This window comes from Megalopta genalis, chromosome 1 (genome assembly GCF_051020955.1).
Source record: "Megalopta genalis isolate 19385.01 chromosome 1, iyMegGena1_principal, whole genome shotgun sequence".
NCBI classification, from domain to species: Eukaryota; Metazoa; Arthropoda; class Insecta; order Hymenoptera; family Halictidae; genus Megalopta; species Megalopta genalis.
Window position 1 is genome coordinate 41,281,497 of NC_135013.1, and position 14,399 is coordinate 41,295,895.

The 14,399-nt window shown below is 31.3% G+C and overlaps 1 protein-coding gene across 7 annotated transcripts in view; it reads right to left on the reverse strand.

The window, feature by feature from the left end:
* The window catches only part of LOC117218700 (cysteine-rich venom protein kaouthin-2), a 234,481-nt gene that overhangs the window by 20,904 nt on the left and 199,178 nt on the right, over positions 1-14,399 (reverse strand). For all 7 annotated transcript variants that reach the window (XM_076527920.1, XM_076527917.1, XM_076527918.1 and 4 more), the window contains 2 exons: positions 9,491-9,636; positions 163-369 (listed from right to left, as the gene is read on the reverse strand). In XM_076527920.1, coding sequence (XP_076384035.1) covers positions 163-369; positions 9,491-9,636 — 353 coding nt within the window. The remainder of the gene's footprint in view (positions 1-162; positions 370-9,490; positions 9,637-14,399) is intronic.

Sequence of the window (14,399 nt, forward strand, 5' to 3'; positions counted from 1 at the left end):
ACAAAGTTTGAACATTAAAACCTGGGACACCCTGTATAAACAGCAACGTGGAAAGACCCTAAGAGATATCAATGTTTTATTTCAATTCGCTGTTGTCACATGTTCATTCATTGGACAGGTGAACTTTCGGAAGATCGTGATATTGTTTTCTGGTGTACTCACGCTGGTGCATAGTTGCAGACGTACATGTAGAAGTCCTTGCCGAGCGGACCCTTGCCACCTGTGCAATGGCTGACTCCACAACCGACCAGATGCGTCGAAGCCCACACGATTTGGGTATAATGGCCTACTGCGTGAAAATCGTTCCCTTGATCGTCACCGTAATTGTAGTCTTTGTACTCCATGAACCACATTCTGATGGGGAAGTTCCTGGAAATTCAACGCATCGATTGAATTACTATACTGCTTTATTCGACATATGTATAGACGGTTTATTTTATCCTGCACATAAAAATATCTTCTGTTATTTTTGCTGATATAAAAAAGTTTGTCTGAATAACTCTATTTAATTCAGAGCTATGAATATTCTGATTCATGTTTCTTTTTCTCTCGATGCCATTTTGTTCAAGTATTGAAAGTCATCATTAGTTTCTGCACATGCACCCCTATTTTCTGAAGGTCGTAGTATCAGTGATCATTGAATTTGTAATAAAATAACCTCGGAGCTGCGTTATAAACAATATTGATGGTTAATGAGGAAGAAATAGCGATGATCTTCTCTTCAATACTGGAAAAAATGCCCTTGAGAGAAAAAAGGCATGGATCACAATATTCTTAGCATTCAACTAAACGAAGTTGTCCCGACACATTTTTCCATAGCAACAAAAATAACGAAGATATTTTAATGTGCAAGATAAAATAAACACCTTATATAGAGGCTGGACAAAACAGAACCAATTGCTTTCTTTTTTAAAGGACTAATAACGTTTTCGTAAGAGAACAAAATTATCTATCGAAAAAATCTGTTGTTACATACACTGAGTCTCATTCAATTTTGGAAGACCTTTTAAAACAAATTAACTTTGTTAAAAGCCGATCAATTGACTTCTATCTTTTCGAGGTGTTCAAGAAACTAGTTTACTAGGCAATATTTGCAAACTTCTATTTAAAAATTGCATTTGTTTGGAGTGGAAAAATTAACAATCTCGAGTTTTTTAACTTTTTTAACCGAGCCTGAAACGAAAATTTAACGTAGCATTCAAGTCAAGAACTCACTCAGTGTCAGCCAATACAATCATAATATTCTGTCGATAACTCCAATTTCAACGAAACCATAGTCGATCGCCATGAAAATATCAGTTTCAAAATATATTGAACGTTTAATGTGCAATTATTGCATTTCACTGTATCATTATTTCCGTGTGGCTCTTATAACATGATTTCGGTACAGGGGATAATACCATCAGCATGATAATTGAACGACACAGCATTCACGAAATCTATGTTTTTGTTCATTAAACGCTTCACATATTTTGTCAGTTTCGTGACAATATGGTATTATTCGTGAAGTACTGCTTTCCGATACAAATCCTATTGAAACTTGTACACGGATTTTATGAATACTTGCAGCCATCCTCCGTTTCACGTAGATTCGTTTTAAGTAGAGACTGGAAGTATGAAAGACAAAATACTGAAAACAAAAGTAGGTATAAAAAAAAATTATGACATTTCAGAAAATGAAAGTAAATTTTATTCGGTGTCACTATCGGTACTATAATTCAAAACAATCAATCTTTTCTTTTTAATTAGCATAAACTCATTATCTTCGTTGCTTGAAATATTTGGAAGCTCGACTTTATTTTCATCGTCAAAGAAAACCTTTTCGCATGTTTTATTCTCAATATTTTATTTTACAATACCATGTTTTCATAAATTTGCTGATATTCGTTGCAACATTTCATTAAATTTTGTTTAATGTTTGGATCAATATCTGTGATGGCACTGTCGCATTTTCTTGGCTAATTCGAAAACATTACAAAGATTTACTGGCTGTGTAAATTCAGATCACGTAAATTGATATCGCGTATAACAAATACCGAGTAGATAGTGTACTACTATAATTAGACTGCAGTTTTAGCATTTGGAGTAAAACTGAGTAGTTACAACTTAAATGTTGCAATTATTATTTTTCATCTATTAACCTTTAAGTGATGCCCACTGTTTTAATGTTGCTAGTGGTAACGTGACGTCAAATTGATTTCGTATCAATAATAGTGACTTAACGTCAATACTAGTATTAAAATTATCTACTCTACAGCTAAAACTATTAATTGAAAATAGGTCCTTCTATTCCATTTCTATTGCTTGAAAATGATGCAGGCAATTTCTGTCCTGCATAAAAATCCGCTGTCTATTTATAATTTTCCGTGTAAAAAATAGACTCGTGTAAATTGAGGGACGGATGTGCCCGCAGAATTTTATGTTCAGTGAAATAAATGAAATGAATCTTTTCAATCTTGAATTATTTTCCTTCTTTATTCTACGAAATATGCAATCTCGAAGAGATAATTTGTAAACGCTTAAAGTACTTTTTGAGGAGAATGTAGGCTGGTCTAATCTTTTCCATGTGCAATTCTTTTTCCAGCTATCCTATAAAGTGCACAATTTCAGGAATTGAATCGCTTTATGAAAAATAAAAATTTGTATCTTTTGGGAATACCGTGGAATTCAGATTTGAACCTCCTACTTTCGTTCTCATCTATTCTACAAAATGTGTAAGCTCGAAGATCTAATAATTTCGAATTTGAGACAAACTTTCCTGAAATGCGGACAATTTATGGGGAGTCGTAAACCTGCTCTTGTGGAAAATATCAGACTCTCAGGGGAGCTCGACCTAGACTCGAAGTGTTAAATAATCCAGCAGATATGTGGGCGAGTATTGTTGAGCCTTGCAGCGAAGGAGAATAAATTCTGATGATGCTTACGGTGAAATCGAACTTCTTGGCAACAAAGTTGATATTCGAATCATGTAATATTTAGTAGCTACATTGAATTGGAAACTACCTTTGTTCGTAACGCTGAATAATTTTCAAGTTTGTTAATTGATCATTATACAATAAGTGGATGCCAATTGGTACAGCATTCATGTGGTACATTATTGATGTATAATAGGGAAACAGATGATGCAACTGCATTTTTATACCTTACGTCTACTGCGTTATCATAAATCATTTTCTTTGAAAGTGTTTTGATTAAATTGTTCTTCAACTGCTATTAAAAAATTAATTATAATTGAATTTTCAGATGATTTTGAAATTTTATCATAAATTTATTTATTTTTATTTATTTCCTTATTGGTATTTAGTATTCTATACTTCAGTATAATATCACAGAACAATTGAATAAATATTTTTTAATATTTTGAGTTTAATATTTTAATATGAGACATGAAGTATCTGTGTGTAATAGTAACTTTAACGCATGCGTTGCAAGTTAATATTATAATAGTAACAAAAACGTTGTTAAAATAATAGTAACAACAAATACGTGATTTTTATTATATTTAGCCTCCTAATTGGAAATGTAAAAATTTACGAATTTAATGTTCATGTCCTTATTCATTTTACAACCGAGCTATTCGAGGTTCCATCGATCAAAATACAGCTAACTGAAACAAATTTGCATGAAATATGCCTCTGTGCGATTCAAATCGCAATATTGCACGTAGATTGATAGGCGCTGTTATATGATGGACGGGAAACTGATTGTGTTATGATACTGATAACGCTACATACTGATAACATGAAAAATGCATAATTCCAAAAAGCTACAATAATTTAATCTGTATTATCTGAGCATTGCTCATGCTTCCGATTAATTTTCTTATGGAGTAATAAAAATAATCAACCTCAATAGATTTAATATCAAAATATGAAATTTGAGGTTGTAGCTTCTTCAATATAATTTAGTAAATATTAATAAGTAATATATTAATTTTTCATTAATGTCAATGAATTAATGTTGTATATTAATGATTCTGCAACGTCAAGAGAGTAGTCATTTTCTTTTTGTATTTAAAGAAAATATGTAATCAACCCATTAAATCTTATGCTTATAATTATAATGGTTAAATTTTTCTCCTCATTTTACTACTAAATCGTGTCGATTTCTTTGTTCTCTAATTTGACAACTTGTTCTTCTTTCCATAATATACTAACACAAAATTTATAGTTACTAGACTGCATATTTTATGCATCTATAAGAAAAATGAATAGTCTAATGCAAAAAAGAAAAGATATTTAAAGAATGTATAAACACTACTATATTTCTATCAACTCATTAAAATTATTAATATAAAAAATGAATGTATACGTAACTATTATATCTTGCAATGAATGCAGACAGTTTTATATTGTATAAAAATCCGCAGTCTAATCATTACTTTATTGTTTAATTGTATCCGTTTCATGTAACAATACATTACTCTTTCCACAAAGTAATAAAATATGTAGCAAGAAAGAAACGTTAACTTAATAATTTAACAAAATTAATTTGTTTCTCTTTATACGAAATACAAAAGCATGGAATGTTTAATGTACAATTAATGTACATAAATGTTGTAATAAAACATAAATTTTCATAAACAAGTTTGCAAGAACTGACATAAAATGAAGCACCAATTCGATCGCAGTGCTAGAAATTCTTTTATGTTTTAAATAAAGTGAGAACAATATATGAGTGTTTCTGAAATTGTTTAACAGTTCTACTATTATACCATGTTATATGCTATAGATAGATAAAATTTATGGTGTAATAATTTCCTGGCAACAATCCAAGCTCTATTCTCTTTTTAGTATTGCAATTTGCATGTAACAAAATTGTCTGTAGCATTGTTGCAATATATTGAATTAGCAAATTGGTATTATTTAAGGTTTATCGGTTTTGGAGAGATCGATGTCCAAACAATCGTTCGGGAAACGAAAGGATCGCGTAGTACGCGTTAAAAACGGAACGCGGTTGCTTTTACAGCTCCATCGGCATTGTTTTCGCCGCAAGAAGACATGAAAGTGACATCCGCGACAATTGTTCAATGATCATCAACAGGTGGCTCCCAAAGGAGAGCAACGTACCTGAAAGCAACTTATCGTTACGCAGAAATAGAACAATAGGCCAGAATTCTGACTTCAGGTCAGACAGAACTTTCCGTGTCTGAACAATGCCAGTTTTTTCTACTTGTCTAGGGAAACAACCGACACACAAACACGGATATTGATGAAACATCTAAAAAGATATCTAATTATAGGAAAAATATTTGCCAAGCAGTGAAAACAATGTTATAGCTGAGTTGTTTTAATAAGTGATTAAATGTTAATTTGTGTATACAGTCCAGCAGTATTAATTTATTTTACTTCGCAATGATAATTATTGAATACATTCTTTTCTTCCGTTTCATGCAATAGAAACAGAGAGAAGTCATTTATTTATTGAAGATTGATTAATAACGCCTTTAACGAGGCCGATTAAAAATGTCAGAGATCATGTTCTATTACTTAATGATTATTCCTAACAACGTCGAAATTAAGTCAAGAGTGTCCAGGGTAGTAAAATGTACTTTAAAGAAGAAATTCTAAAATTAATACAAAATTTTCTTTAACGTGGAGATCGGAGTAAAATAGAAACTATAAGATTAAATTGAAAATCTTCTATAACAATTTATCACTTTCATATCTTCACTACATTTTTACTCGCAGAGTGACTCCTAATTATTCAGTATACACAATAGCATCCAACTCTTAAGGAATGAAATGAAATTTTATTTAGTTAAATAGTATATTTAGCGATCTAAATAACATAATACCTAATGCTCTGAAAATAACAACTTAACAACATCATAAAATTAATTTAATAAATAAAATTAATTAAATTAATTAATTAATTTAATAAATAAAATTTTAGACAATAAATGCTAAAAAGATTTTAGTATATATTATTGTATCCAATATCAGTATTATCAACATATTGCTGCACATTAAAATTATTTATGAAAGAATAAAATTCTATTCCACTTTAGTCTCTTGCAATCTACTAATTTTACTAATTCTGGCTATCAGTTGTATTTGATATTTAATTCACTGATATGACCGATATTAAAATTTTCTTTTAAAAATGTAAATTCACAGTCTAAGAAATCTAGAAGTCTCTTCACGCAGTCTATTCATCACCTGCGGATGTCGCTGGTGCAGCAGGGAGCTATACGGAGTCGAAGAACCCGTAACATTCAATAACACAATTACTGGAAATGTCTGGAATGTTTAATATGAGAATATTTCCAGTGAACTTGTTTTGCAAATAACTGCGGCGCCGGGGAGAGATACGAAAAATTCGATTAATTGAAACATGATGCGGGATCAATTCGACAGAGATTCAGTTCCCGTCGGCATTCTCCGGTAGCAGGTAACCGGAATGCTACGGTACGAGGAAGCAGAATACCGTAGCCGAGCGAAGCACTGGAAAACAATCATCTCCGGCGAACGATGGGAACGGGGAGGGGGGGATGAATGTAATGCACGTGTATCGATACAAATAAGATCCCCGACACGAATTCAAATGTAACTTGATTATCGGACTGTGGTACAGGGTTATCCAAAAGTACCATTAGGATGTCATGTTTGTTTCTAGTTACTTTCTACTTCTTTCTAACCTACAATGATAGACAATGTTAACGACGGAGTCCTATACGATTGAAAAGCGTGTTAAAGTTATTGAAATATATTTTCAAAATCAGTGTCCGGTAAAAAATTTCGTTAAAGAATTTTATGAAACTGGATCTGTTCATGATAAAACAAAGTCTGGCAGACCAAAAACAGCTCGTTCGAATGAAAACATTGCTGCCGTTCGTGAAAGTGCTGTTAATGAGCCATCAACATCAATTCCACGTCGTTCTCAAGAATTAAACATCTCTTGTGGCAGTTTGTGACGAAATTTGCATGAAGATATGCATTTGCATGCTTATAAAATTCAATTTATACAAGAATTGAAAGAACATGATCATTTGCAATACAGAAATTTCGCTGATTGGTTGTTAGAACATCGTTCAATCGATGCATTGATTTCACACAACATCAACTTCAGCAATAAAGCTCATTTCACATTGGATGGACACGTCAATAAAACACTTCATCTAAAAAAGGTTATTGTTTCGTATGGATTTTGGTCGAAAAAGGTCGAAAGGTCAAAAGTTTCTTTTTCAAAAACGAGAATGCAGATGCAGTTACAGTGAATGATGTACGTTATATTGAAATGATTATTGATTATTTATGGCTGAAATTAAATGGAATCGACATAAGAAATGTTTATTTTCAATAAGACGGAGCTACGCCACATACAAAGTGTGAAAACGTCACTTTATTGCGATCGAAATTCAATGGTTGATTAATTTCAAGAAATGGTGATGTGAATTATCCAACTGGATCGTGTGATTTGACCCCATTGGACTTGTTTCTTCGGGGTTATATGAAAAGCAAAGTTTATACCAACAAACCAACAACAATTTATGACCTTCAAAATAACATTAGAAATGAAACTCGTGTATTAAGCGAACAAATATGCTAAAACGTCATCGAAAATTTTGATATTCGAATTGATGTTTGTAAACGTGGTCGTGGTAAATAATTGTCATAGATGACACTTGATAATTAAATTTAAACAAAAACAATAAATTCATAATAGTTTGTTTTTTATTTAAAAAAAGCTTCATACAGTCTATTTTGAATAACCCTGTATGAAGAAGAGCATCGGAGCGAATGCATCGTTCGCTCTGGGAGTTCGTTCGTATAGTTCGTGATCGATACTGGTCGATCTTAAGTTTTAAGCTATCACGGTTGCACAGTTGGTATGCGATAAGGGAGAAAATGCAGGAAGTATAATGTAGTAAGTATTCATGAACAAGAAAAGTTGGTCGATTTCATCTTCAATTTCATTTTTATTTCAGGAGAATCCAAATGTTTTGCATAGTTTAATGTATTTGAAATATTTATATTTAGATCTTGACGCTTTCTACGTCACAAATGGATGTTAGTATAAAATTGATTACATGATGGAGTGAAAAATTATAGGAATAGAAAATGCAGGAAATTTAATACAATAGTATGAACAAGACAACTTGGTCAATTGCATTTGCAATTTCATTTTCATTTCAGAAGGATCCAAATTTTTGCAGAGTTCAATGCACTTGACTTATTCAAATTTAGATCTTGTTGTTTTAGATTGATTTAGAATGGGGAATTATAGACAGTGAAGGATGCATTAAATATAACGCAGAGTTATGAACAACAAAATTTGGTTATCTTGGTTGCATTATATCATTATATTTGAAATGTTCATATCTGGATCTTGATGCCTTCTTGTATGACAAATGAAAGCAGTGCAAAATTGTTTATATACTAAAATAAGAAATTATAGGAACTGTTTTTTTACAATTTTATATAAAAGAATGTGAAATTATTTTCTTAAAACAAGAGACTAGACCAAAGGTTGTATTGTTTCCATTTCTCACGGATTTCCAATAATTCACATAAATTATCAATCTGTTCATAAATGCTTACGATCTTAAGCAGAAAACTATAATAAATCATATAAATATAATTCCGCGTGATAAGTACTACAAATATAAATGTTCAACTTCGTAAATCAACACGTGATCGACGTCGTTCAGCATGGATTACACGGCATTTGCGTAAATCAGGAGAATAAATAAAAGAATTTTATTTTACACATTTGTTTAATCAAGAATTGGAGTTTCAAATATAATACTGATGATATTATTCGTTGAATTATTACGGAATTTTGTCAATAATTAACTAGACAGCAATTTCGTTCTTGTGAATTAATATAATTAGAGGAGTATATTCCCATAAGTATAAAACCTAATATTTACATAATAATATTTTACTTAATTTTTATTTTATTTAGTATTTTTTTATTTTATCTTCGTAAGTCGGTTTTTGCAATACGTATATGTCAAAAATGTTACAAAAACTTCTACATACGTAATAAGTAGATCACGAATCTTTATGCAAAATAAAAAATGTAATTAATTATAGAAGGCAGAAGTTATTCATTAATCATTAATCATTCCTAAATTCTTCTAATGTCTTCATTTTTTCGTATTGATCGTAATCAATTTTAGTATAAATCCATTAACATAAAACATAAAAATTAGTTATATCAATTACAACAAACGAAAGTTAAACAAAAATGTGTATTTCTTCTTTTAATAATTTCAATAAATTGGGAAGAATGTTTTTACATTCTTCGATTCTTCTAATGTCATCATTTTTTGTTATTTAATATAAAATCAATTTTAGCATAAATGCATAAAAACCGTAGTCTAGTAATACGTACATCGTTTCGAAACTTAAGTGTATTGTGTCATTCAGAGCGAAGGTACATATGTACATATGTGTTTTGTATATGGAACGATTAAGGCAAATTGGATGCATTATGAATTTCGAAACGGGCGACGGATAAATTAATTTTCTCATTTACTCACCAGAGTGTTCGTCGTGTCGTAATGAAGATGTTCTGTCCACTCCCGCCTAAACCATCTAAATATAGACCTGTCGCGTTATCATGAACCAAACCGAGACATTGATTGGCCCATCTCTGCGCTGCTTTGCCCAATCCAGAGTGCCATTTCTGAAACCACAATTATGTTCGAATTAGTTCACTTACCGTAATCACATAACACGATAATTGTGAATACGATTGGACTCTACCGAAAGCTGGAAATGTTCGCGAAAGGATAACGGTAGTTGCGTTAATATTATCATTTGTCAAAAGTTTCAAATGTTAAGGAAAACTAGTAATATTATGAATTGTTTATAAAATTGTGAAAATATGAAAAGCAAACAATCGATTTATTTTCAATATGTTAATCTATTTATTTATTCTATGTTATGCATCGATTTATGCACGTTTATTTGTAAATACAATTGTCATAATTTTATATATACATGTACATATGTGTATGAAGAAATAATTTAATCATAATTGCAGCTATATTTTCTTAAACGTTATGCGTTTGCATTATTTTCCACACAATTTTTCTCATAAAAATGTATAACTTCCTATGACTCGAAGTAATATTGTATTTCATCGAAACAAATTAAAATTTTCATATAATCATGTCTAACTTTTAATGCAAAAGTACTAATGTATCAGCAACCATAAATGCAATTAAAAAGTGCTACAGTGTTGTTTAACCTCTCAGAATTTACTCGAGATTTGAATAGAATCTAAGTATCGATGTTATTAATTTATGTCAAATCAGAACAATAATCTAATTTTCTATTATACCAATTTAAACATCGAAGTATACGTGAACATGCAATAAACATGAATTTACTTCTTCTTTTAAAAAATAGTGGAAACATGAACAAAAATCGTAGAGTCATCTTTAAGAGTTTCGCAAAAGTCTCAAGGTATAATTGTTAAGTAGTTAATCATTTCTTCAAAGAGAGAGAGAGAGAGATCGATCAATAATTTCGGTGATTCTAAAATAGTAGGAAACTAGAAATTCTAGAAGAGTAGAAATCAAATCGTCTCTGACGGTGTGTTGGTCGAAGCGTTAAATCAAATAGAGTTTTCTATGATTATTTTTTGTTCAGCTTCGCTTAAATCGGCATAGCTCGGCTCTGTCGATAGAATATACGTTTTTTGTCAGAATTATCTTTTTTTCATTTACTATTGTCCGTCTGTCGTATCCTTTTTATACTGGCAGATTCAATTTAGGAGTTTCAAACTAGAAAATTCCTGCTGCGTGAAATAAAACGGCAGATATATATTCTTCGCACAAATCGAAGAATAGATTGTTTACTACTGAGAACGCTGTTCGAGAAATATTCTATTGTATATTAATTAATTCAGCCGAAATCCCGTCGATCGTTCACAATTAATATAACGTACATACAATTAGATGGTTCCGCATATTATTTAATATTATTTAATAACACAAATATTTGAATACATAAAATAATACTCCGTAAAGTTTTAAAAATAAGTTGCATGTAAATATCGATTCGATTTTATTAAATTTAGTATTAGATCTGTTAGTATACATTATATATTGTGCTACAGCTTGAAGCACTGTAAAATAAATGATCTGGAACTATTTATTTGAATCGGTCCAGTACAACTAATGTTAATTTAAAGATAAATAGTCCATTCATAAAAATTTGTTGCATCTTAAAAATTTTGATAGATACGAAACAGTTCATAAAATGTTACAAACGGCAGTGTAAAATTTATTTAATTCGTGTTACACTCTTTAAAAGTCATTCACAATTAATGAATTAATCGTTTCCGAATCTTGAAGAGACTCCTAAAAATAAAATTGATAACTAAACTACAGATTTTTATGCAAAATTAAAATTGTCTGCGCCACTTGTAAGCTACAGAAGATGCATAGACGCATTACGTTTGTTAACAATTGTAATAAATAGAGCATGATCCAAAAATCTTTCTAAATTCTTTAAATATTTTTATTCTTTTCTATTCGATCATGTATGCGATCATTTTTATCATAAATGGAGAAAATCCGCAGTCCATCAGCAAATAAATGAAAAATAGACATTTACAGTTTTTCGAGTATTGAAACGTAACTAAAAGAAACAACATTTCAATGCATTCTTATTTCTTGACAGTTAATCAATGAAACGTATCAATAATCGATTGCAGGCACAGAATCCTCGCAAGCGCTTTCAACAACCTCGGCGAACGTAATCACATCAGTTGATTAACGACGGGAAAGAATTGTTTAAAACGTGTTCGAAAAGAAGACTGAATTCGTCGAAGCGGGAAACGGGCTCTTAACTGGATGCAATTAGTCTAATTGTCTCGAGGTCGTTTAACTGAAATAATTACATCGTATTGCGAGCAGAACGCGTTAACGGAAACACCGGTGCGATTAATAATCCGCGGAGAAATCTAATTCTGCTGCGAAATAGTCCACTTAGTCGGTATTAAGCAGAAATTTCGGACAGAAGTTCCATTAAAGTCGACTTCGTCCGTCGTCACGAATATTACTCGCAATTTCACTTTCATCGTTATGATCGTCTATAGGAGGGGCGGGGAACAAAGGGGTGGAAGCAATGGAAAGGCGCGAGTAAAGGTACAAACGAAGTAGAAACGACTGAAAAAGAAAGAAAAACAGACGGTAAAAGGTTGAGACGTGAAAAGGAAGCCGGAAAAATCAGCAAGAAAGTTTTGAATTTAAACTCTTAGCTGAGGAAACTTTTTCTCTTTAAAATATACAAAATATCATCGCTTAAGTGCGAACGGAATTTTCGGATATCTTGTGGACGAGACGAAACGAAAATTACATTTCGCGAAACTTTCGGCGTTTCGTATAATATCAAGTTATTTTCGTGATCTTTTCGAAGTAGGAAGTGTAGAACTTGATTTCTTTAACATCGTTTTCATTGCCTTTGAACCATAACCTGGCCATAATTTGGTGTTTAAAAATCAATAACAAACTGAATTATTCAAGAAATTCTTGCCACTTATACTTTCTAAAATTATATTAGAATTAATTACATTTTCTAAAAAGATCATGAACGGAAAAATTTGCTTAAGGAAATCTGAATTCATGAATTACGAACACGATGCCGAATTACAAAAATAATGATTATTAGAGAAATTCTTGTCACTTTCGTTTTCTAATAATATATTAGATTTTAATTATATTTCCGAAAAGATCACAAACAAACGTACTCGGCTAATGAAATCTGTTTTTTTTTTAGATATAGTAGAAACGGTGAAGAATTGGCATGTTTCATGCATTATGGACGGCACTGTTCAGTTACAATCACTCAGAAAAAATGATGCAACAGTGAGGCACGGTATTTCAAACTTTTCATTGGCTTTTTCTCGGCGAGCCCGGGGATATTTATCCTCGAAGACGAAGGTGAAGGCGACGGTTTGACATAAACGTTATTTACACAATGTCGCACAGCAGAAAATACAAATTTAACCAGCTTCGATAGCGGAGGCGGCAAGTTGCATTTTAAACGGTCTCATAAAAATGTATTCACGTATCGCCGAGTGCACACAGAATCCATCCATTAAATTCATCCCCTGTGGAGACCTACTCTCGCGTCGAAATTTCGTAACCCCCGAAAAGCGGAGGGTGAAATTATACTGGCGCCAAATATTCAGGCGGGTACCTTCGAAAGGTGCAACATCCGCGACGACAAAAATTTCAACGAGACCTGGAAATATTTTGGAAAGTGGTGCAACCGACACGTGCTATTTACGCGGAAGTGCGGTGCACATTTCGGTCAACTTGTTCAAACAGATTCTGAAATACATTAATGTATTCCTTTTTTAAAAACAGGAAAATCGTTATATTGGATACGTTTTTTCAATGTGTAAGGTAGTTGGATAATGTAATATTTCATTGATCACAAAAATGAGGAGATTATTATTTTATTATCAATAATAAAGTTATAAATAAATGACAAACTAAAACTTTAACTAGCACGATGATTTTCACAGAAGTGACTAGTATAATGGGATCATGATAAACGCCACATAAAAAATACAAAATATATGCTAATCTACTTTTAAAAATCGGTGCATATATTTTCTTCTCAGCTTGTGTATGAAATAATAAAAACATGAAGAAATGAACTTTTACGATGAACTAAATGGGAATACAATGTTAGGGTCATTCAGGATTAAAGGTTAATACTACAATTTATTACAGTATTAATTTCCATTAATTATAGTATTCAATATAATTTATTACAGTAATAATTTACATTAATTATAATATTAATTATGATTTATTCATGCAATAATTTCCAATAATTGTAGTATTAGTTTAATTTATTACAGTATTAATTTACATTAACATAGTATTAGACATAATTTATTAATACTATAATGATACTAATAATTAACATTAACTTGTCAGATTTTAACACTAAGTAATATGTTATTATTGATTGTGCAACGGTAAAAGTGTTCAATAATACACATTATGGAAAGAAATGAATGTTTCCATTATTTTAACGAATATTTTGTTTGGCTATAAAGGATTAGTTTATTTTTCTGTAGAATTTCTGACCTCGCTCATATTTCATTGTATAAACGGAAGAATTTTCTTATTCTATGGAAACATCTTTCTACACATTCATAATACAATGCGAAAGTCATATATTTTATTGTACAAATAGAAGGATCCTCTTATTCAACAGAAATCTGTGCACATTTCAATGCGCTCATCATACAAAACCAAAATTATGTCCAAAAAATGAAGAGCGAGAATCCCTCGAGGGTTGACTTTATGTTTTTAGCGTGTATTTCCGCCGAAAAAGGAAGTTCTTCGTTTTGTAGCGCAACATACAGTACAATCTCGCAAAGTTTCATCAAAATTGGTCTCGGGTTGGGAGTTTTCC